General features: G+C 39.1%; 1 protein-coding gene across 1 annotated transcript; it reads right to left on the bottom strand.

The window, feature by feature from the left end:
• Window positions 1-373: 373 nt before the first annotated feature.
• LOC140226936 (uncharacterized) lies at window positions 374-21,974 on the bottom strand. The gene is made up of 9 exons (XM_072307363.1): window positions 21,814-21,974; window positions 19,854-20,002; window positions 18,454-18,671; window positions 17,564-17,621; window positions 16,707-16,889; window positions 11,753-11,989; window positions 9,681-9,711; window positions 7,748-8,041; window positions 374-777 (listed from the first exon to the last, which is right to left on the bottom strand). The coding sequence occupies exons 1-9, from the start codon at window positions 21,878-21,880 to the stop codon at window positions 551-553; spliced, it is 1,464 nt and encodes a 487-aa protein (XP_072163464.1). The 5' UTR covers window positions 21,881-21,974; the 3' UTR covers window positions 374-550.
• Between the last annotated feature and the right edge of the window lie 539 nt (window positions 21,975-22,513).

Below are 22,513 nucleotides of genomic sequence, written 5' to 3'. Positions count from 1 at the left end.
ACTAAAGCAAGTGTTCGCGCTCTCAGCTTGGCCATGCATCCAGTAAAAACTGATGCATGGCTGGCCATGCATCCAGTAAAAACGGTAAGTACGGGTATGCATGCCCTTTACGGAAAGCCAAAAGGAAATGCATCCAGTAATTTTGTCATCGGGTAACACGATAGAAAACTGGGTTTTTGACAAGAAAATTACCCATTCTATAAATCAAATGACGCACATGTCTTTTCGTGCGTCAGTCGGAATATAGTGTGCATGCGGTAATTATGGAATTTAGCCTAAACCCACTCGGCTAAGCATTCCATAGTTACCTTATGCACACAATTCCGACTGACGCACTCAGACCTGTGCGTCATTTGTATACTGGATGTTATACATTTTTGGACTAATAATCTCTTTATGCCAATCAGGTAACGTAGATTTGCATCATCAATCTGACAAAGCCAACCATATCATAATTAGTATTATCTATACGGTAAAATCAAAAGTTGTTAGATTTCAGTGTTAGGATGACATACCATCTATTGGTATAGAACATCAGTCGTGTTAGCTATTAAGATTGCTGCGCAGCGTCCTTCAAGAAATGCGACATTTCTTCCCAGCAAGCCGCGGATACCTCGACTGAACTCTTCCCGTCCAGTTTTCCCGCCAGTATGATCTCGGCATGCTCGAAGACCGTCGGCTGTTTGATCTTGAGTGTTCCTTTGTTCTCGCTGTACCTTGTGGCTTCGTGTACATCCCATTTGAAGTCATGGGCAACCACGAGGAATTTCGTCTTACCTGTAACAAAGACATAGTAATAATAATAATAATAATAACAACAATAACTAGAAATGTCGCTCTTGGTTATACCCCCGCCAAACAACATTTCATAAGCTTTGGTCAAAACAACATTTCATAAGCTTTGGTCAAAAAACTGAGGAAGTAGTTAAATCCGCAAGATCTTTCCTTGATCTTCTGCCATTAATATGCCGTTACCATGGCAACGTACTTTCGGGTACTGTCGAAAAATGCGTCTTGCACATCTACAACCAAAGGCACACATCTGTACCAAGTTTCATGGAAATTGGGCAAAAACTGAGGAAGTAGTTTGCAACACAAAATTTTCCATCATTTTGGCTCATAATATGTGAGCTGTTACCATGGCAACATACTTTTTGTCACTGTCAAGAAATGTGTCATGCTGACCTATATCCTAAGACAAACATTCAATATGAATTCCATGGGAATTGGAAGAACACTGATGAAGCAGTTTTGCCATGAAGCATTTTGCCCTATATTTTACCAATAACATGTCGTTACCATGGCAACGCACTTTTTGCCACTGCGGAAATATGTGTCTTGCACATTAACATATTCAGATGAACAACTGTACCTAATTTCATAAAAATTGATCAAAAACTGTGGGAGGAGTTCGCGACGCAAGATTTGTACCCATTTTTGCCCATAATATGCCGTTACCATGGCAACATACTTTTGGGTACTGTAAAAAAAATACGTCTTGCACATCTACAACCCAAGGCACACATCTGTGCCAAGTTTTATGGGAATCGGTTGAAAACTGAGGAAGTAGTTCGCGACGCAAGATTTGCAACGGACCGACCGCCAGACCGCCCGCCCGACCGTCCGCTGATTCCTATATACCCCCTTCAAACTTCGTTTGGCGGGGGTATAATAATAAGATCTCATTTACCCAGGGTAGCCTCTTCAGTGTTGCCACTGCTCTACCAGAGGGCCCTGCCATTATTATTACATACCTGCCAACATTTCAAGATGAAATATCTTACTCGTGGATTGCAAAAATCTTATTTTATATGAAACTGAAGTTAAAAATCTTACTTTCGGTCAAATCTTCAGAAAATACACATGAAAGGTATATCTAAATATTTTCAAAAATCTGATTTCTCTGACAGAAAATCTGATTTTGCTATTTTTAACGTAAAAAATCTTACTGAATCTGATAAAATCTTACTAGTTGGCAAGTATGTTATTACCCTAGCGTTGCCAGGTTGTCAAAGGATATTAGCACCTGGCGGGATTCAAACTCGGATCCTCCGATCAGGAGTTGGGAGTCTTATCCACTATGCCACAGCGCCCCCACATATAAAAGGATATCACATTATACACCGAGAGCATGGCCGTGGGACTTGAATCAATGTGGGAAGGCAAAAATTAATTTCATTCGACCATGGGCAAACACCCTCACTACACAACACGAAGATCTTATGCATTGATGTCAACGACGTAATAACAGATTCTATATATCTAAAGTCTATCTCTCTTACTAACTGTCTTTGTGTGTATGTGTGTGTGTGTGTGTGTGTGTGTGATTTTATAATATATATATATATATATATATTTATATATCCTTCCCTCTCCAGTGTTTTCTCTCTCTGGTTAAGCTTTGTAGAACTGTAGAGTCGTGTGTATTTATCTCTTTAAAAAAAATATTGTCATTCGTGGGAGCCCGAGCAAACTGAAGATTTTTGACACACCTAATGAACATGTACAACTGTACATTTCTTTCCTATCGCCTCTATACTTCGACAATCTGGGATGGTATATTAATGCAGATTACCCCGAAGCATGTCCCAGATTATTTTGTTTTGTCAAAGACGTTTCCAGATAAGTTGTGTCTGCCAAGGGACGTTCAATCCTCCTGGTCTTTGGCATCCATTTTCTGAAACTGCATATTTACTCGTTCAGGACTTTTAGACCAACATGAAAAGTTAGACACAGGCTGGTTATTTTGCGGAACATCTGGATCAAAAGTGATGTCTTTTTCAAAGGAGAGTAGACACAGGCAAGATTCAGGGAAGACGAATGCTTCTTGAATATTTGGACCACAATATAGGCGCTAGTAGGCGCAGAAGTTGATGAGCAACTTTAAATTACACTAGATGTAATAGGTTCGATATTGCATGCGCTGGCTACAGTGCTTCTAAAAATGACTGAATCTCGTTTGTAGTTGTTGGAATGAATGAAGATATAACTTGACATTTTTGTCCAACAGGAAGAGTTGCTGTGACACTGGGAGAAAGATTTCTGCTAATATTATTGACCTTAAATTGAAATTAATTCACCCCCCCCCCCCCCCCGTCAGGAACTTGCTAGATGTGTAGGAAGGCAGAAAGGTGATATTTTGCGATTGAGTAGATTATCATCGACGGTAAATAATATTTTGAAGTCACTTCATTAGTCTTCATTAAGTTAACAGAGTACAACCCCAAGAGCTTGTTTTGTTTTGTTTTGTTTTGTTCTTTTTTAACATACAAGATGCCGATATATTTCAAGTTTTCCAATTGGGCAGCGTGTGTTGGGCACAACGAGTGTTCAAGCCACCACAGCTTCATTTCAGCTACTATAAGTATAGTTACACAAGGGAAGACTCACTGGAAAATGTGCTCTTCAGATGAAGATTGTATGTTTTCAACAGCACCATCAACTGCTCGATGAATCTTAACGGAGGAAGATCTTGTTTGGTCCAAAAGGATGAACTACTAATCATTTAATGATTCATGCACCGATTGGTACCAATTTCATTGTCGACATCGTCGACATCAAATCCTTTGTCATCTTTCCTCGACACACTGAACCTATATTCCCGATATAACGAACACGGGTATATCGAAATTCCGGTTACAACGAAGTAAAAATTCAGGCCGCAACATTATCCACTCTAAGTATTTTAGTTGTTTACTTGTTCGGTTGTTCGATATTCTTCGATATACAGTCAAACTCGGATACCTCGACGTCGGATAAGCCGAATATCACTTACCTCGGGGGCAACATGAAAGTCCCGATTGTTCCTATGGAGTTTCCGTGTATTAAAATTCGCGTAGCTCGAAAAAGATAACTCGAAGTTCGGTTACCTCGAAGGGAAATCTAATGTCCCGATCTTAATTAACTTATTGTTTTTCCCAGCATGTTGCTCGAATCGAAATTGCAAGCATCACTCAGCATCTCCGATTAAGCGCGCGTGGACCGCGAAGACATGTCACAAAATGTTTTCACACTCGATTGTAATCTGATAATCGCGCGCCCAAAGAAATACCCGGTACACAGCTGACAAGAAAAATCCCCAACACCTACCAACACACGTACATGGTATGCACATAGCACCCGTGCCAATGGAGTGCTTACGAAAGCACTACGCGCTGCCCCATCATCTGCTTTTCTTTAACCACTGTGTTTTGATTTTTGATCGAGATAGTCATACCGTGCGCGTAGATTTCTCAACCGTCGGGGAGCACCTGCTTACGTTGACAGTTATATCTTTGCCATTAATCACGCTCCACTGTCAAAACATCAATCTTCTGCGTAGTGCCTTTTTTAAACTTTTTTTTGTGTCTTTCACGAAGTTTGTTTCATTTATTCTTCCCCGAGAACGCAAGCACTGAAACTTTTTTTTTTTCTTCCAGCAATGCGATTATGAAAATCTGGAAGTATAGGCCGATCACAATGAAGAATAGAATACACAGGGCTCCGCACTAACTTTTATCGGGCCACCAATATCATTGATTTTTATTTTCTGGTGGTCGAAAGTAAAATCTGGTGACACAAAAAAAAAAAAATCAGGAAAAACATTAGAAAAACTAAATCGGTCCTACTAAACATAGAAAAATTGATATTAAGCATTATTGAAGTGATACAGATGCCCATGTCTAAAACAAATGAATAGAAAATTCAATCATCTTACTCTGTGTTTTAAGATTTGACAGATCGGAGTAGAGATTATTATAAAAGTTGATGCCTATATATTCAGGAGGTCAAAACTTACGTTTGAAATTAGAAAATGGGAGCATTTGTTGACATTTGTTAGCATCCGACATTTGTTTTAGCATTGTAAAAACCGAAAGTTACCGTTATTCATTTTTAAATGTAAAAGCAAACAACCGACATTCATTTTAGAATCATACGGAGTTTAATGCTATCCTAATCCATTTCCAAACGTGAAAGCAAACATCTGCTATTTGTTTTAGCATCAAACTGAGCGGATTAACCCTATTCTAACTGGACTATTTGAGACCAAGTTTTTACTGAGGGGGGGTCAATTTGACCCCCCCTTCAGATCTCGGCCGCCGATCGCGCGATCGCTGCGAAATTTTGCCTGAAGATAGAGCTGGATGTCAACTACAAGATTACATCGTCATACAATAGAAAAATATTGCCTTTCTATTTTTGATAAATTAATTATGCAAATTTGTGCATGAAATCATATTTTCACCTATAACTCCATTAAAAAGACTGGAGGATTGCTAAATTTTTGTGTCAGAATTCCTCAAGACACATCAAACAATTTTTGTGTAAAAAAATAGCTCAATTGAAATTAATTTCTTTTGTTTTTTATTGTTTTGTTAATTTCTTATGTATTTTATTGTTTTTTCAACCTTTTGTTTTCTATTGTTTTTTTGCCAAAACTTGTTGCAGGCACTTTTTCAGGCTTATCTACACTAGAATTGATTAATTTAAATGGTTAAAAGTTGAAATAATCTGATTTATATCAATTTAACCAAAAAACACAATTTGCATTGGATTTGCACACGATATCATGAATTTGAGCTGTTTTTTGGTTGACATGCATATGCAAAACATTATGTAACTTCAAAACGGTGTACCCGGACGTCGCAAATTTGGTCTCAAAATATGCGGGAGACTTCAATGAAAAAAGTCGTGAAACGACGCGGCAAAAGCTTTGCGCGTTGCGAAATCGTGGCGCGAAACGTCGAGGGGGGGTCAATTTGACCCCCCCCCAGTTAGAATAGGGTTAATGCCATTAATCATTTCCATATGTTAAAGCAACAATCTGTTATTTATTTTTGCATCGTACGGAGCAGAATATTACCGTTATTCATTTCAAACATCCGACATTTATTTCATTATCGAATGGAGCCGAATGTTACTGCTGTCCACTTCCGACAGTGAAATGAATCATCTGACAATTATTTTATCATCGCATGGAGCCGAATGTTACTGTTTTTCATTTTTGAACGTCAAGGCAGACATCAGACATTTTGGACCATCAAGCGTATAGCTGAATGTTACTGATATTTATTTCGAAATGTACCATAGCAAATATCCAATATTTTTTTATCATCGTATGGGGCAGAATGTTACTGCTATTCACTTCCAAACATGCCAAACGTAAAAGCAATCATTCGACATGTATTTTCGCATCTTCCGGAGCTGAATGTTATTGACATTTACTTTCGAACGTAAAAGCACACATCCGGCATTTATTTTATCAGCGTACCGAGTTGAATATTATTGTTATTCATTTCAGAACATCAAAGCAAACATTCGACATTTATTTTAGCATCTTCCGGAGCTAAATGTTATTGCAATTTACTTTCGAACGTCAAAGCAAACATCCAGCATTTATTTTATCATCGTAAGGAGTTGAATATTATTGTTACTCTTTTCCGAACGTCAAAGCAAACATCAAACATTAATTTTACCATTAAACGCAGCTGAATGTGACTGATATTCATTTCGAAATTTAAAAGCAAACATCAGACAGTTATTTCAGCATCGTATGGACATGATGGAGCAGAATATTACTGCTATTCACTTCCGAACATAAAAACGATCATCTGACATCTATTTTAGCATCTTCCGGAGCCGAATGCTATTGCTATTTCCTTTCGAAAGTATAAGGAAACATCCGACATTTATTAAACCATCGTACGGAGTTTAATGTTATTGTTTTTCATTTCCGAACGTCATAGCAAAAATTCGACATTTATTTCAGCGTCTTCCGGAGCCGAATGTTATCCTTATTCATTGCCGAACGCAAAATCAAATATCTGACATTAGTTTTAGCACCATACGGAGCTGAGTCTTATCGTTTTTCATTTCTTTCCAAAAGTATGAGCAAACATCCGACATCTATTTTAGTATCATACCGAGTCGAATATTACCGTCATTCATTTCCACAATTAAACGCAAACCTCTGACATTTATTTTAGCATCTTACGGAGCCGATTGTTACCGCTGTTCATTTTCAAAAGTAAAGGCAAACATCCGACTTTTTTTTTTTGGTGGCGCGATCGGGTCACCAAAATCTTTATTTCTGAAATCTTGATTTCATTTCCAATTTTCACTCAATTCATTCATACAAAAGTTTATTCGATTCCAGTTGACAAGCATGCAAATAATCAGCAGGCACTGTTACAGACACCATGTTGTACATCGATAAACGTCGAACATCGATAAACATCGGATAAGTCGAAGAAAATTCGACGTACGCGTACCTCGAAATTCGCGTACCTCGAACCATTTTCTTCAGTCCCGACGAATTCGAGGTATCCGAGTTTGACTGTAACTACAGAAAAGTGTCGTTCCCATGGACTTCGTTATAGCGAGAGTCCACTGCATAGAAACAAGTTTTAAATCAAATCTACTGGAGATGCAATGAGTACTGCGTAGATATTTCTATATACATTGCTCAAAGCAGGTGATTTTTGTCTCGTATTTTGGACATAAAGGTTTAAATTGAGCCATGCCGTTTGCAGTGTTCTCTCTGAGGTGATATCAGCACTTGATTTTACCATTCGATAAGGACAACTGGTTTTAGCTGAGACACCATCTTGCCACTTTCTTTTGTGTATCTGTGTGTCGATAAAATGTTATGAGTAAGATTAGAGGTTCCCGATTTCGTCAGATTGTCGTTGTATATTTGGGTGTAATTCTGCATATTTGCACAAGTGGACAAATAAAATCAAACTGAAACTGAAAAACTGAAACTTACCAAGCACGGCCGAGACGCGAGGAATGAAATTTGCGTACAGGGCGTCGGTGACATCGGTGAGCGACAGCCGTCTGTTCTCGATCGAGTGACACAGGGTAAGCACATCAATCTCCTGCGTCTCGATGGCGCCCTCAATGTCGAAATCGTCGAGCTTGCTGTACGGGAGCTGAATGAATTGGACATTTTTTACCACGTCCACAAATCGACTTCCCAGTTCCGCCACGAAACCATCGACGTTGCTGCGCGCGGCGGAAGAGCAGACCGCTACGCGGAGGCTTTTACGTGGTTTTTTACCTGAGATGATTGGGACAGTAAATTATGGATTAGATCACAGAACGTTGGCTTTTCTACCCCACACATCTTTACGCTTATCATCACACCGAAACAATCAATTAATCGAGTTTTGGGCTTGTTTTCGTTTTTTGTTTTTGCCAAACAATAAGAGAAGTGAGTACTTCTGTATAAACACGGCGAAAGTCATCTTATTTAATTCAGGGGGCAAATGTAGTGTGGAGTTTTCTCTAATTCATATTTCAATCATTTCAAACCAATATGGATACTTTCATTTTTCAAAAAAATGACATAATTACACTCAGGCCGTTGTACCTTGCAAAGCTTTGATAAATGAAATAGAACTAGAAATGTCGCTATGGTGACTGGCATGCCTCCGCCATAATGCATGATTCTCTTAATAGGTCTACTTGTATAATACATGTGGACAAAGTGTGATGACAGTTTCACATCACTGGCAAAATATTAAAATGACATGTTTATCACAAGTGTGTTGAATGTTCATCTCCCTTGGCCTATGTTTAATTGGATGAATGGGAGAGCATGTATTTTGGGATTTAAGGACTTTTACTTGACTTTGACACCTTTGTAAGTTTATGCATTGAGTAATTTTCAAGGTATGGAGAAAAAGTGTAATTTCTGTATTGAATACTAAATTGCTACCATATTTACCTGGTCTTTAACCCTTGACCTTTGACCCTAAAATTCACAAGAGAATTACTGTCAGGCAGATTATGCATATGTACTAAGTTTCAAGAAAACTTGAGCCACTTCCGAGATATGGAGAAAGAAGTAAAGTTCCGCACTTTTACTTGATCTTTGACCTTTTGACTTTTTTGGCAAAAAAAAATCCCAGAGAATCTCTATTGGTTAATACATGCATACAACAAGTTTAAAAAGTGCAGACATTGCATAAATATGAAGGGAAACAGTAAAATTGTGAAGAGTTGACCTTGAACTTTGACCCCTGACCTTTGATCGCATGACCCCAAAATTTCCTAGATAATCACTGCCATTCAGTACATGCATATATACTGTATTCCAAGAAGACAGCTCAAACCTTTTCCAATATATGGAGAAAAAAGTGAAATGTTAACTTTTTCACTCAACCTTTGACCTTAAACCATTGACCCCATGACCCAAAACTTTCACCAGAGAATCTTGATTGGTTAGAACATGTATACAATAAGTTTCAAGAAAATATCTTTAGGCATTGCATAGATATGGGGGAAGTAGTGAAATTTTGAGCATTTGACCTTGACCTTTTTGACCTTTGACCTTGAGCATGTTCACCCAAAAAGTTGATAGGCACAACTTCACCCCCTCATACAACTACATGCCAAGTTTCATTAGGATATCTCAAAAGGTTTTTAAGTTACGCTGTCCACAAAAGTGATTACGGACAGACGGACGGACAACCCGAAAACATAATGCCTCCGGCACCACTTCGTGGCGGAGGCATAAAAATGATGTTGATGAGGTCACTGGCTATCATGTATGAGTTGAGTTTTAGCGAAGTGATCGAGGTGATTACAACTTCATCATGAACATTATCAATTAAACCTTGATAACCACGTCGTCATAATTGCATCATGGTAAAGACACTGTTGATAAGATGTAGAATATTGCAAACAACACTTACGCTTTGGCTGCCTCATGACCGACACGAAGAACTGGAAAAATAATTGGCAGATAGGAGAACGAGATCAATAAGTTATTATGTTTACATACTTGTATGATTAATTAATACACGGTCGCGTTATCATCCTATACGATACGATGATAACGTCATAACGAACAACCATGCTGGAAAGAACACAGTGTTCGACACCAATATAGAACACAATGTGAAACACAGTGTGAACATAGTGTGAACACAGTGTGAATTCTCTTCACACTGTTATATTCGAGCGTTTCAAGATTGTGAACACACAAATTTTCATATAGTCGACTACACTTTACGCTGTACGTGAACACATTGTGAACACACTGTGTCACATATACCCCGTCTTAACAGGCCACAAAACGCAGGGTAGCCTCGGGGTAGCTTTGGGTGAAGAATCTTCCCCCGAGACGATTGTGCCTGTTAAGACGCAACACAGTGGACAGGTTCGGGGTAGCCGCGGGGTAACCTCGGGCGAAGTCTTTAAAAACGCAGGGTAGCCTCGGGGTAGCCTCGGGTGACGAATCTTCACCTGTGTCTGTTAAGACGCAACACAGTGGATAGCCTCGGGGTAGCCTCGGGCGAAACCTCATCCTTCGATCGACCAAGGTAGACGCTGGGTAGACGCGGGCGAACCACCGGGGGCTACCCCGCGATGGTGTCTGTTAAGACGCTCGCGGGGTGAATCTTCCCCCGAGGCGTCACGTGACCAGTGCAAATCAAAAAAACTCTCCCTATAGATCACTTGTAGCACGACCAGACGTATTGGGCTTATGTGTACTCACGAACTAGTAATTATAGGTGTTCCAAAAAAATCCCGCTATTGATGTTTAATATATAGTTTTAAAAAACTATATATCACGAACATGTAACACTGGCATTGATATGAGCAATAGCTGGAGAGAGTACAATTTTGTTGGAGGTAGTACGAAAATGAAAACATTCAAAGATTCATTTTGTAGAGGGTGAAATGCTTTTTATAACACGTCTTATGTATTATGTAAACAGTTGTAACACTCCTCAAATTCTGTGGGTTGCACAATATAGTACTAGACGTGCTCTGATAAAATCCTGTGTTGATTTCATGACTTCTTCTTTCTTTACTTCTTTTTGAAAGATCATTATGAAAAGACAAAAGAAAAACGCTTTCACAGTAAACACATTTTAAGGAAACACAGTTTGTCTAATATATATTGAAAAGCCTCGGTAGATACTAGTTCCAACATGCCTCTGTCAGCAGTACACACTTGTACATTAGTACTCAACCACATGCTTCATTTTCAGCGTATGTGATTGGTCGAGGAGAGCGTATCCTCCCCGGAGAAGGTTTTCGAGCAATGCCTGTTAAAACGGGACATTTTGGTGGTTAACCTGTGTTTTACGGAATTTGTGGAATGCAATCTTTGCCGGCGAACACCCGGGCGCGCCCGGAGAAGGTCTGTAAGACGGGGCTATTGAGAACGTGTATTCCCCGGGGAAGGTTTTCGAGCAATGCCTGTTAAAACGGGTTGCTCTCTGTGTTTCATGGAATCTGTGGAATGTAGGCCTATATCTTCGCCGGGTGCGCCCGGGCGCGCCCAGGCGCACCCGGGAAGAATGTCTGTTAAGACGGGGCTTATAGTGATCTTTCCAGCAGGGTTAGTTCACGGATGTTAGTGGAAGTGAGCCCTTCCCTTATAGAAGAAAATAAAACAAATAAGGATAATGTCCTTGTGTAGATGTAAAGTGTAACTTGTGGCTGTAAATACGTCAACTGTAAGCAGTAGGGCCACAGAACTCATTTACAGGAATTACAGATGGTATATAGTTGGGGACTCCTAATACGTCAGAAAGCCAAAGAGAGCGCAGTGATAGCCAAGACGTGCATTAAACACACATTTTCATTACCATTTAGTAACATTTTTCGTATCATAATAATTGTAACCAACATCTTCAAGGTACATTGCAAGTTCAGAGACCTAGGTAGAATTAGTATTTTCACACAACACACTCTGAGGAGAATAAAAGACTTTAAAAATGAAACAGCACCGGTCAGTATTTTTGTAGCTTACGTTTAACATCAATATGCCCACTTCAACGGATACAGATGCGTAGAAGATGATCGGGTGCACATCACGAGTGTTGTATGACAACCAGCACGCAAAGTTAGTGGCGAGTAGAAACAAAATATCCACTTTCAGATCATCCGCAGACAGGTGTTGCAGTTCCTGATTGCCGTTGCCTCGGGCGGTACCTTGAGGCTGAGTGCTACTGCTGCCCCGTTTGCTTGATGTAAAAGGTTCATGCGCCTGCATGAAATGCAGGAAAAAACCAACAACCCATTAAAGGTGCACGTAATTCCATATGATTAAAGTAAACTCAAATGTAAAGATTGACAGATGTATAATGATCGAAATTTGATCTAATAAATCATGGAATTTAAAATTTCTCATGTCTTCATAAATCCGTTCCAACCTCACAAATCGGTTCAAACCTTCACCCCTCTCAAAAATATCTTTCTTCCATTTAATATGCCTTGTCCACCTTGGTCTACTTTACCTAACAAATGTCGGAATTTCTGAACTTGGGTATTTGTTCCATGTTCATCGTGTCACTGCCGGCAACCAGGGACAGCCAGGTGATAGTTTCGCTGCCCGGAAAGCAATAGATGATAGGTTCGAGTCCCACTGGTACCTCTTTTTCTAACATATTTGTGAATTTACAGATCAGCAGTTGCGATCTTAACAAATTTGATTTGCAGAGGGAGACAAATTGAAGAAACACAGACCGGAATTTTCGTATTGCTTGTCCGATGCAGATAAACTTTCGTCATTTTGTTTGTCTCATTTTGTAAAACTAAATTTGAATATGGTGTGAAATTGTATTGCACACATGTCAAAAGTTCCAGTAAGATGAACACAGATAGACAGACACACATACAGATATCCTAATTTCCTCTACCATATAAGCAGACTCATAATCCTAAAAACATGTGTTTTTTCCTTTGTATGCGTGTTATGCAAGTGAATGTTAACATCGTCTCATCTTGTTCATAACCTTTTTAGATTATCAATGTATTACAGCTTTAAATATCATATCGTTAATCAGGGCTGCACACTAACCCATTTTTTCTGCCGGTCCGACATGTCTCTGTCGGACCGGTAGATGCCCCATTTTACCATTTTTTACCGGTCCGAACAGAAAACTTACCGGTCAACAACGGCAACCTAAAAAAAAACATTAAATTACTTGCAAACTTATTTTCTTGTTTGTATGGACGTACCCCCCCCCCATGTGTACATTTTACTGATTAATGTCTTTTTAAACTTGAATTATTTATTGCACAAGAAATTAACAAAATGAGAAAAAAAAATAGAATGTTTGTTCGTGAATTACAGTGTAAAATGATAATGGAAAAAAAAATCAGATTGTATCATGCGTTTGTGACTTTTTCTAAACATCGGCGCACGAACTTGCTGCATAACCGTGATTTAATGAATTATTTTAGCTGTGATATTTTCTGATGCACGAGCTACAAGGGGTTCTTTATTTTTCTTTCGACACTCTCTTCGCATTTGTGCATGCGTTCTGAAAGGTACACGACATGTAGGGCCGAATTCGCAATCCTCTTTGCGCCCATTTCTACCTCAAATATCAGCGGGATTGTGACGATTTCATGAATTACTTCGGCTGTAACATTTTATGATGCACGCGCCAAAAGGGGTGAAAATGTGTCCTTTATTTTTTTGCCGATATAAACTCTTCGAATTTTGTAAGTGCGTTCTTAAAAGATGTACCACACGGCCGAATTCATGATACTTTTTGCGCCTATTTTTACCTCAAATATCAGCGGGATTGTGACGATTTCATGAATTACTTCGGCTGTAATCTTTTATGATTCATGCGCCAAAAGGGGTTGAAAATGTGTCCTTTATTTTTTCCCGATAAACTCTTCGAATTTCGTAAGTGCGTTCTTAAAAGATGTTCCACACCGCCGAATTCATGATACTTTTTGCGCATATATTTCTACCTCAAATATCAGCGGGATTGTGACGATTTCATGAATTACTTCGGCTGTAATCTTTTATGATTCACGCGCCAAAAGGGGTTGAAAATGTGTCCTTTTATTTTTTCCCGATAAACTCTTCGAATTTCGTAAGTGCGTTCTTAAAAGATGTTCCACACCGCCGAATTCATGATACTTTTTGCGCCTATTTCTACCTCAAACAAATTATCAGCGGAATTGTGGCAATTTCATGAATTACTTCGGGTGTAACTTTTTGTGATCTCATGCACGCACCAGCTAAAATGGTTGAAAATGCGTTCTTTATTTTTCTCCCCACAATCTCTTCGCATTCCGTACATAAAGATATACGACACGGCCGAATTCACGATCCTTTTTGCGCCTATTTCTACCTCAAATATCAGCGGGATTGCGATGATTTCATGAATAACTTCGGCTGTATTCTTTCATGATGAACGCGCCAAAAGGGGTTGAAAATGTGTCCTTTATTTTTTCCCGATAAACTCTTCGAATTTCGTAAGTGCGTTCTTAAAAGATGTATGTGTACCACACAGCCGAATTCATGATACTTTTTGCGCCTATTTCTACCTCAAATATCAGCGGGATTGTGACGATTTCATGAATTATTTCGGCTGTAATCTTTTATGATTCACGCGCCAAAAGGGGTTGAAAATGTGTCCTTTTATCTTCTCCCGATAAACTCTTCGAATTCGTAAGTGCGTTCTTAAAAGATGTTCCACACCGCCGAATTCATGATACTTTTTGCTCCTATTTCTACCTCAAATATCAGCGGAATTGTGACGATTTCATGAATTACTTCGGGTGTAATCTTTTGTGATCCACGCACCAGCTAGAATGGTTGAAAATGCGTTCTTTATTTTTCTCCCCATAATCTCTTCGCGTTTCGTATACGTAAAGGTATACGACACGGCCGAATTCACGATCCTTTTTGCGTCTATTTCTACCTCAGATATCAGCGGGATTGCGATGATTTCATGAATTACTTCGGCTGTAATCTTTTATGATGAACGCGCCAATATGGGTTGAAAATGTGTCCTTTATTTTTTTCTCTTCGCATTTCGTAAATGCGTTCTTAAAAGATATACGCCACGACCAAAAATCATAATTCTTATGATTGCGATGATTTTATGAATTATTATTCGGCTATAATCTTTATGATGCACGCGCCAAAACGGGTTGAAAATGTGTCCTGTATTTTTCTCCCAATAATCTCTTCACATATCGTATACATGCGTTCTTAAAAGGTAGGCCTATACGACACGGCCGAATTCACGGTCCTTTTAGCGCCTATTTCTACATCAAATATCAGCGGGATTGCGATATTTTATTAATTATTTCGGCTGTAATCTTTTGTGATACACGCGACAGAAGGGTTGAAAATAAGTTCTTTATTTTTCTCCCGATAATCTCTTCACATTTGTGAATGCGTTTTCAAAATCATACACTGCACGCAGGGCCGAATTCGAGACTCTTTTGCGCCTATTATTGTTTACTCAAATTTCAACGGGATTGCGATAATTTCATGAATTACTCTTTGGCTGTAATCTATATGATGCAAGCGCCAAAAGGGGTTGAAAATGTGTACATTATTTTTATCCCGCTAATCTCCTACCATTTAGTACATGCGTTGTTAAAAGGTATACGACACGGCCGAATTCACGATCCTTTTTGCGTCTATTTCTACCTCAAATATCAGCGGGATTGTGGCGAATTCATGAATTACTTCGGATGTAATCTTTTGTAATGCACGCACCAGAAGGGTAAAAATGTGTCCTTTATTTTTCTCCCGATAATCTCGTTGCATTTGTGCATGCGTTTTTGATAACCGACACGGCATGCAGGACTGGATTCAAGATCTTTTTTGCGCCTATTTATTTCCTCAAATTTCAACGGGTTTGCGTTGATTTCATGAATTGTCATTCGGCTGTAATCTTTTATGATGCACGCACCAAATTAATATGTCCTTATATTTTTTTTCTCCTCTATAATCTCTTCGCATTTCGTACTTGTATGAGCTTTTGAAAGGTGTACGACGCGGCCGAATTCATGATCCTTTTTGGGACGATTTCTACCTGAAATAGATGTAAGCGGGACTGCGATGATTTCATGATTTTTTTTTCTCCCTTGTATTATCTCTTTACATTTTTTAAGGGCCGATTTCGTGATCCTTTTCGCGCTTATCTTCATTATGAGACCACTCTGAACGAATGAAAATATTCATTTACTGTATCGCTGAATACAGTATAGAATATGTTTTTACTTTTTCTAAAAATCGGCACAAGTAAAATAGTTCTAACATGTCAACTGCCACGCAGCTGCGAAGCCGGGATCGGATCGATCTTGCGTTAAAAAAAAAAAAAAAAAAAAAAAAAATCATGAGTAAAATGACCCAGAAATGCGTGCGCTTCTATCAATGCTTCTTGTCTGGCATGACCGCCGATCGCAAGCAAACGAACAAACAAAACGGGATCGGGGAAACGATCCATGCATTTCAACAGTTACATTGTACCGTACATCCTTTTGCATGTATTGCATAGCATGGCAGTGCGTGAGCAGCGCCAATGCGCAAGCGAGCGCGAATAACTGGTCGACTGCTAGTGCTCAAAACTAATATACAATTGTGTGTTTACTTTACAAATTGCACCGGTAGACATATTCGAAAACTTGCGTAAAACGTGTTGAACAATGCGATATCTTGCATTCTGTTTCTCCCTGATCGGGGCTGATCTTTTTCTTTCTACTGACCCCGCCAATGCTTTTTTTTTTTACTGGTCATGTCGGACCGGTAACTTGTGGATTTCCTGAAAAGTTACCGGTCCGACAGTGACTTTTGCCGGTCTTGACCGTCGGACCGGCGCCAGTGTGCAGCCCTGCGTTAATTGTTGAAGGTACGGAATTACACTAAAGAAAAACGTTGTATCACATGTACATACAATATTCGAACACAGTTAAGACTACTAGCATCGAAATTGACAGTATACCCAGATATATGCAGAACCAGCCCCAACAAGCAGTCCGGCGATGATGTCTTCAGAGTGGCTCTTGTAGTCATGGTAACGAGTGATGGAGATGATGACTAGCACGAGGGTGAGAGCAGTGGTGACTAGAGGCCGGACAATACTTGGCGAGGGTTTTGAGCTCTCCATTAATTGTAGAGATAACATCTGCGGATGATTAGGACAGAACTCTGAGATTTTGATTATCGAAAGGAAAAAATCAACTGAAATATTTTGATTTTTATCCTGGCTAATGTAAATACAGTCGTTCGCTTTGTTTGACGGCAAAGTTTCTTTTTTCTACACCATGGTTAGTGCAGTAATTCAAGATTTTTCGCACCAGTAAAGCTGTAAAGCTATTTACGGAAATAATAAGCAAAATACCTTATTAAAAAAAAGATGAAACACAACAAAAGTTAAATTGCTTATTTGACTCTGCAGCGAAATCACAAATTAGCACGACATATAATCATTCGCATTCATATCCTAACTTTCCAAATAAGTTGCAAAAGTTCTTTAATCTGATGCAAATAGGGACGGACGTTCAACCACTAGCTCATCAAAAACCAAAAAAAAAAAATAAATAAATAAATAAAAATAAATAAATTAAAAATAAATAAATGACACAAAGTTGAAAAAGCTTCCCTAAATAAAGCACACATGCTAGGCCTACTTTGTCAAAGATATCCAGGAACAATAAACGTATGAAAAATTTCACTAAAATCATTAACTAAAGAGAAACGAAGTGTAGTGTAATTAATTAAAAATCAATGTTCCTCTCGAATTGTACTTAAAAGAAACTCTCCAATTCGCTCAAGAAATTCACACATAACATTACCTACCATGATGAAGGTACTCGCGTAAGAAGACAGCGTTGAATATAAGCAAGGAAACGATTGCCTGTACAGGGTCGTGTACGGTTAAAAAGACAGAGAATGGAGAGGATTATAGAAAAGTTCAAGGTTGCAGGTTTGCATCAATGCTAACAAAATTACAAAGTTGAATAGGGGTACAGTCGTTAACTTTTAAGGGTTTAACCGGATGCTTGACAGGGACAAAAAAGGGAAAAAAAGTTTTCTTGTCAATGTTTGCTGAGGTTGATCTGATGTAGAATGTAAGCTTTTCAATAGACTAAGCATTTCTGAATCAACTTCACATGTATTTGTGTAATTATACCATTTATATTATTTTAACGATCGTATAATCTTTAAATGCGACAATAAGTAATGCGACAAACAAACAACACATCCTGTAACTACCTCCTAAAACAAAGAAGTTTCATATTAGTCAAATGTAGAAACGCAATGAATATTTTTCGTACTCTCGGGAAGAGAATCAATATCAATGACATTTTTTTTTTCTCTTTTACACACAAAATTCAGTTTCCGGAGGTATAATGCTGAAGTTTTATGTTGAAAGATATCACAAATGCTCAGTTATTAAGTTATTTTTTAATATCAATTCATTGAAACTTTCAGATTGTTCAAATCAAAGTTTACTTATCGTAAAGATTTTTTGTTTGTTTTCAATTCTAATACGTGATATCCAGTTTTCTGAGTAATCAAAATGCTATTCTTTGCAGGACATGAATACGTTTTTAAAGAAAATTTGTACAGTGGTTCGGCATATATACATGACGATCAATGATCATCTTCACACGAGGAGCAGAAGAACATTACTTTTTAAGACATCTCAAAAGCGCAATTTCAAATCTCACGATTAGGAATCTTACGAGACTTCTAGTTTTCTTGACAGCGGGCTGCACTCCAACTTGTCCTGCCAGTCATTTGCGCCATTAAGTTTGCACGCATCCACTGTGTTTGGAGACAAGCGACCGAAAGCAAGCCTGAGAATGGTCGCAACGAAGACTGTACTGAGGGCGCCGTACATGTACATCCGGTTTGCGACACGCAGCCTGCGACAGGAGAATACTTCAGCAGCCACAGTTAACTGGAATACGAACGATAAGAAAATTTTATTTAACGGAAGGATAATTAAATGTTTTGAACATTTCTGATTTATGTTCTAGTTTCCGTGTTGAATTGTTGTAATTGTAGAACTGTTAATTTCGGGATCAGCATCAGAAAGAACAACAGAGTGCGTTAAGATCCTCAACAAACTGAAAGTTACCGTTGATATGTCTTGTGGTAAGTGATTTTTGCAAAAATTGCCAAAGCGTTCTCCAGTCTTTATACTAAGTTCTATGTTCAGTCACTGCTTTGTGTATTTCTGCATTATTTTCTATGTGCCGATAACTGAAATGAATACAAAATGGATTATATAGGGGCATACAATATAACATGTATATATAAGCAGGGGGGGGGGGGGGGGACTATCTGAATATGTATCTATATACCGTGCCCGAAGAATATCATACTGGTCAATTATTGTTGAGAACAAAGGTAATTGTGGGTATACAAAATTTGTATGAAAACGATGGGTACATCATAATATCATATTCACCGCCAGAGAGGTCTGTTCGTAACTGTAAAACTATGATATCAGGGATTCATGCTTGTCATGTTTTTTTAACACTGATTTCATCCTTTCATCTTTGGCTCTTCGTGGAGGGAACCAGTCCATGGATGCGTCGTTGCTACGCCTAACGTGCACAGACACACTGCGCGGTTACCATGCACTGTGGCAGCAACTGCCAGTCTAGACGCATTCCATCACAAGCAGGTTAGTTTTGAAATCCGTCCGACCAGGAGCAGACGTATACTCTTGTGTGTATGTTCTGCTTCAGAAACGGATTTTAATCTAACATCACATCGCATCCTGGTCGCTGATGAAGAATGCGATGACTAACCTGTTTGGTGTCTTGTTCTAAAACATGCGCTTTCCTCGCCAGGATAAAGCGTTTTAATGCCATTTTAGGTTTTAATCTCTTATTCCACATACATATATATGTCATTAAATATGCGGTTTCTTGGCGTTCCTGTGCTCCATTTCAAGAAAAATTTCTCGGGGTATGATAACAACTCTTGCTGGAATGCTAAGTGTCTTGGCAACGACAAGAATCGAGCTTCCTGATTTGATGTTGCTACGAGAAAAAAACTTTTCACTTTCATTAATTTAAGCATTTGCTTTACGTTTTACGCTAGGATGACGTGACGACGCGATACAACTTACGACAATGCTCGGTATTATCAGGATGAGGACCAAAACTTCGACAGGGATAGTATCCGTCTCATGGTAAGGATACTTAATGGTTAAATCAGAGCAAAAGAACCCTCTCTCAAAGGGTCGAAGGTAAGCGTCTCTCCAGGAGAGCATTGTACCTGTAGAAGAAAAATAACAGCACAGAAGATTAAACAATCAAACAGCAGAGTAACAAATAATACAGACCCTATAAAATTTAATTGTTAAAGCATGATCAGCGAAGTCTACAATATATACTGCATGCTCGAATTTCAGTGTATTCGTCGTAATCAAATGTGGTAATCAGGGAGATCCACGCGAAACAAATAGTTACACAGATGATCATTCAGGATGAAAAATACAGAACAAAAAGCCAACAAGGACAGCACAACTTACACTGACGGATAAATCACCCATGAAGAAAATAGCGTGTAAACAATTTCGTATGGAGTGTTAAAAGCAGTAGGATTACATGTAAATTTTACTATATATTCTCAAGTCAGCAAAGTGGTATTTCATTGTAAGGATATGAACTGACAATGGTGCTGTAATAATTCTCCTTCTCCTGGTAACTGAGATACATTAAGTGTATTCTCTGTCTTGTAGTTTGCAATAATCATTTAACATACGCAGCTCTCATAATAACCACACAAGCTTACTTTGCCAGTTTCTCTTTGTTGGCACGATTAGACTTATTCTTCCCTTTGTATTTGTGATTGAAAAATAACAAGCTTTGATTAATACTAATATACTTTTCTACTCATTTGTCAATGGAGTAAAATACAACGCATGAAATAGAGCCTCTAGGCATAATAATGGCTGCATGTGGCTTACCTTTGAACTACACAGCAGTCAAGAGTCCCTGATACAACCACTTGCAGTGTACATTTCAAAGGTCTTTTCATGACAGATAAATAGGGATAAGTACTGTCATCGCAGGTCGCTGTCATGGACCTTGACTCTAACACAAGACACTTATGCCCTATCTAGACCGATGTGAATAATATAAAATGCATAAAAAACAATTCACATCAAACATCACGGATAGAAACAAACGTTGTGTCTATCTCTGTTCAAAGGTGATAAATAATAACATTACAATTATGGTGATGAGACACACTTCTATGTATTCTGCTGGAGCGGCGCTATGTTTTACAATGTGAGGGGGCCGACTTTATGGGAACATGGACGTTGATTGCTTTTGAGATCAGGATTGGGGGGGGGGGGGGATAATTTGCTGCCACAAATTGTCTATGGATACCAAAATCGGGGTGGGGGGGGGGAGGGAAACAGTCTCAAAATATTTCCGATGTTCTTTGCGTCCCCAAATCGACTGACAGGCAAAAGAAAAAGAAAAAAGTCTGAACATTTTCAGCCGGAATTTTTTGTTTAACCAACATTGCCTGAGAAGCAGCACAAACAAAAAATAATCAGATCCTATATTTTCTGAAAATAAAAAGTGAGGGGGACCACAAAAGTCACATAAAATCTTCTGAAAAATGTGTGTATGGAGGGGGGGGGGAAGCTGTGATATGAGCCAGAGAAACAGTCATGTACGTAGTCGTAGGCCTAGGCTTGGCCCTAACGTTAGATCTATACCGCAGACGGGGAATAAAAGGGAGCATCGACCCAAAGTTGACAAAACTCATCACACGCTAAAAAAGAAAGAAAGAAAGAAGAAGAGGAAAAAGTCCTGCACCTCGATCCTTGTAGTACATCAGGGGATATGCTTCTTTTCCCGCCTATAATGCAACCATTGAACCATGTACGATGTAACGTTGAACATGTGACATGAAGCCTTGAACAGCTTGAACGTTGAATGAAGGAACATAAATATGGTGAATGCAGCATACAATCATGCACATGTTGATTGGGAATTATTTTTTCTAATTCTTAGTGGTAGGACAAGTGACAATGGTTACGTCTGAACATCAATTCAGTGTTCACTTACCAGCTAGACCGCCAGGCTTTGCTAACTCACTAAATCCACCGCCGCCAATAATCCAGTTCATCGCCATGATGCTTTTGTGACGTGTACTCTCTCTGTAGCACGCACGTTGACATGGTTGAGGGTCGGGGATTCCCCGCCACAATCTTATTGTACACTCTCCTGTCCTTGGGTTCCTGCCGTACTACTAGTACTACATTGTACGCGTGCACGGTAGCATGGCACATGATCATACTTCCTTGCTGCGTATAGTGTACGTGCATATGAAGACACGTATCGTTTCACTAGTATCCACTCGCGTACTCAATGCCGGAACAGACTGACACTAGTGACAGCATGCAGCAGTATAGGTTGAAGTACAAGTGGAAGTACGTTATTTCATTAGAATGTAAATAAAATGTGTAAGTGGTTGCTCAAAGGGCAGATTGCGATCGAGACCATTCAGGGAGCTGTTCAGCGAATGCTACGAAGTGCGATTCATGCGATCGTTCGTGAAAGCAGCCTTGGACTGGATAAAGGGTAAATTGAAGGTAGGCCTACGTATATACACACACTAACTTATATGAGGTGGAGAATGCAGCATGTATTCGCTCACTCTGTTGACGTCGGTCTTGGCCATTGGGTAATAAGAACATCAGTATTAACCCCGGCGCGGGGCGCTGTAACATAACGTATTGGGGTCGCTGCTGCGGTTATAAGAACA

This window comes from Diadema setosum, chromosome 4, assembly GCF_964275005.1.
Source record: "Diadema setosum chromosome 4, eeDiaSeto1, whole genome shotgun sequence".
Classification (NCBI taxonomy): domain Eukaryota; kingdom Metazoa; phylum Echinodermata; class Echinoidea; order Diadematoida; family Diadematidae; genus Diadema; species Diadema setosum.
Note: the sequence above shows the minus strand (reverse complement) of the source record. Positions and strands in the feature narration are given on the sequence as shown.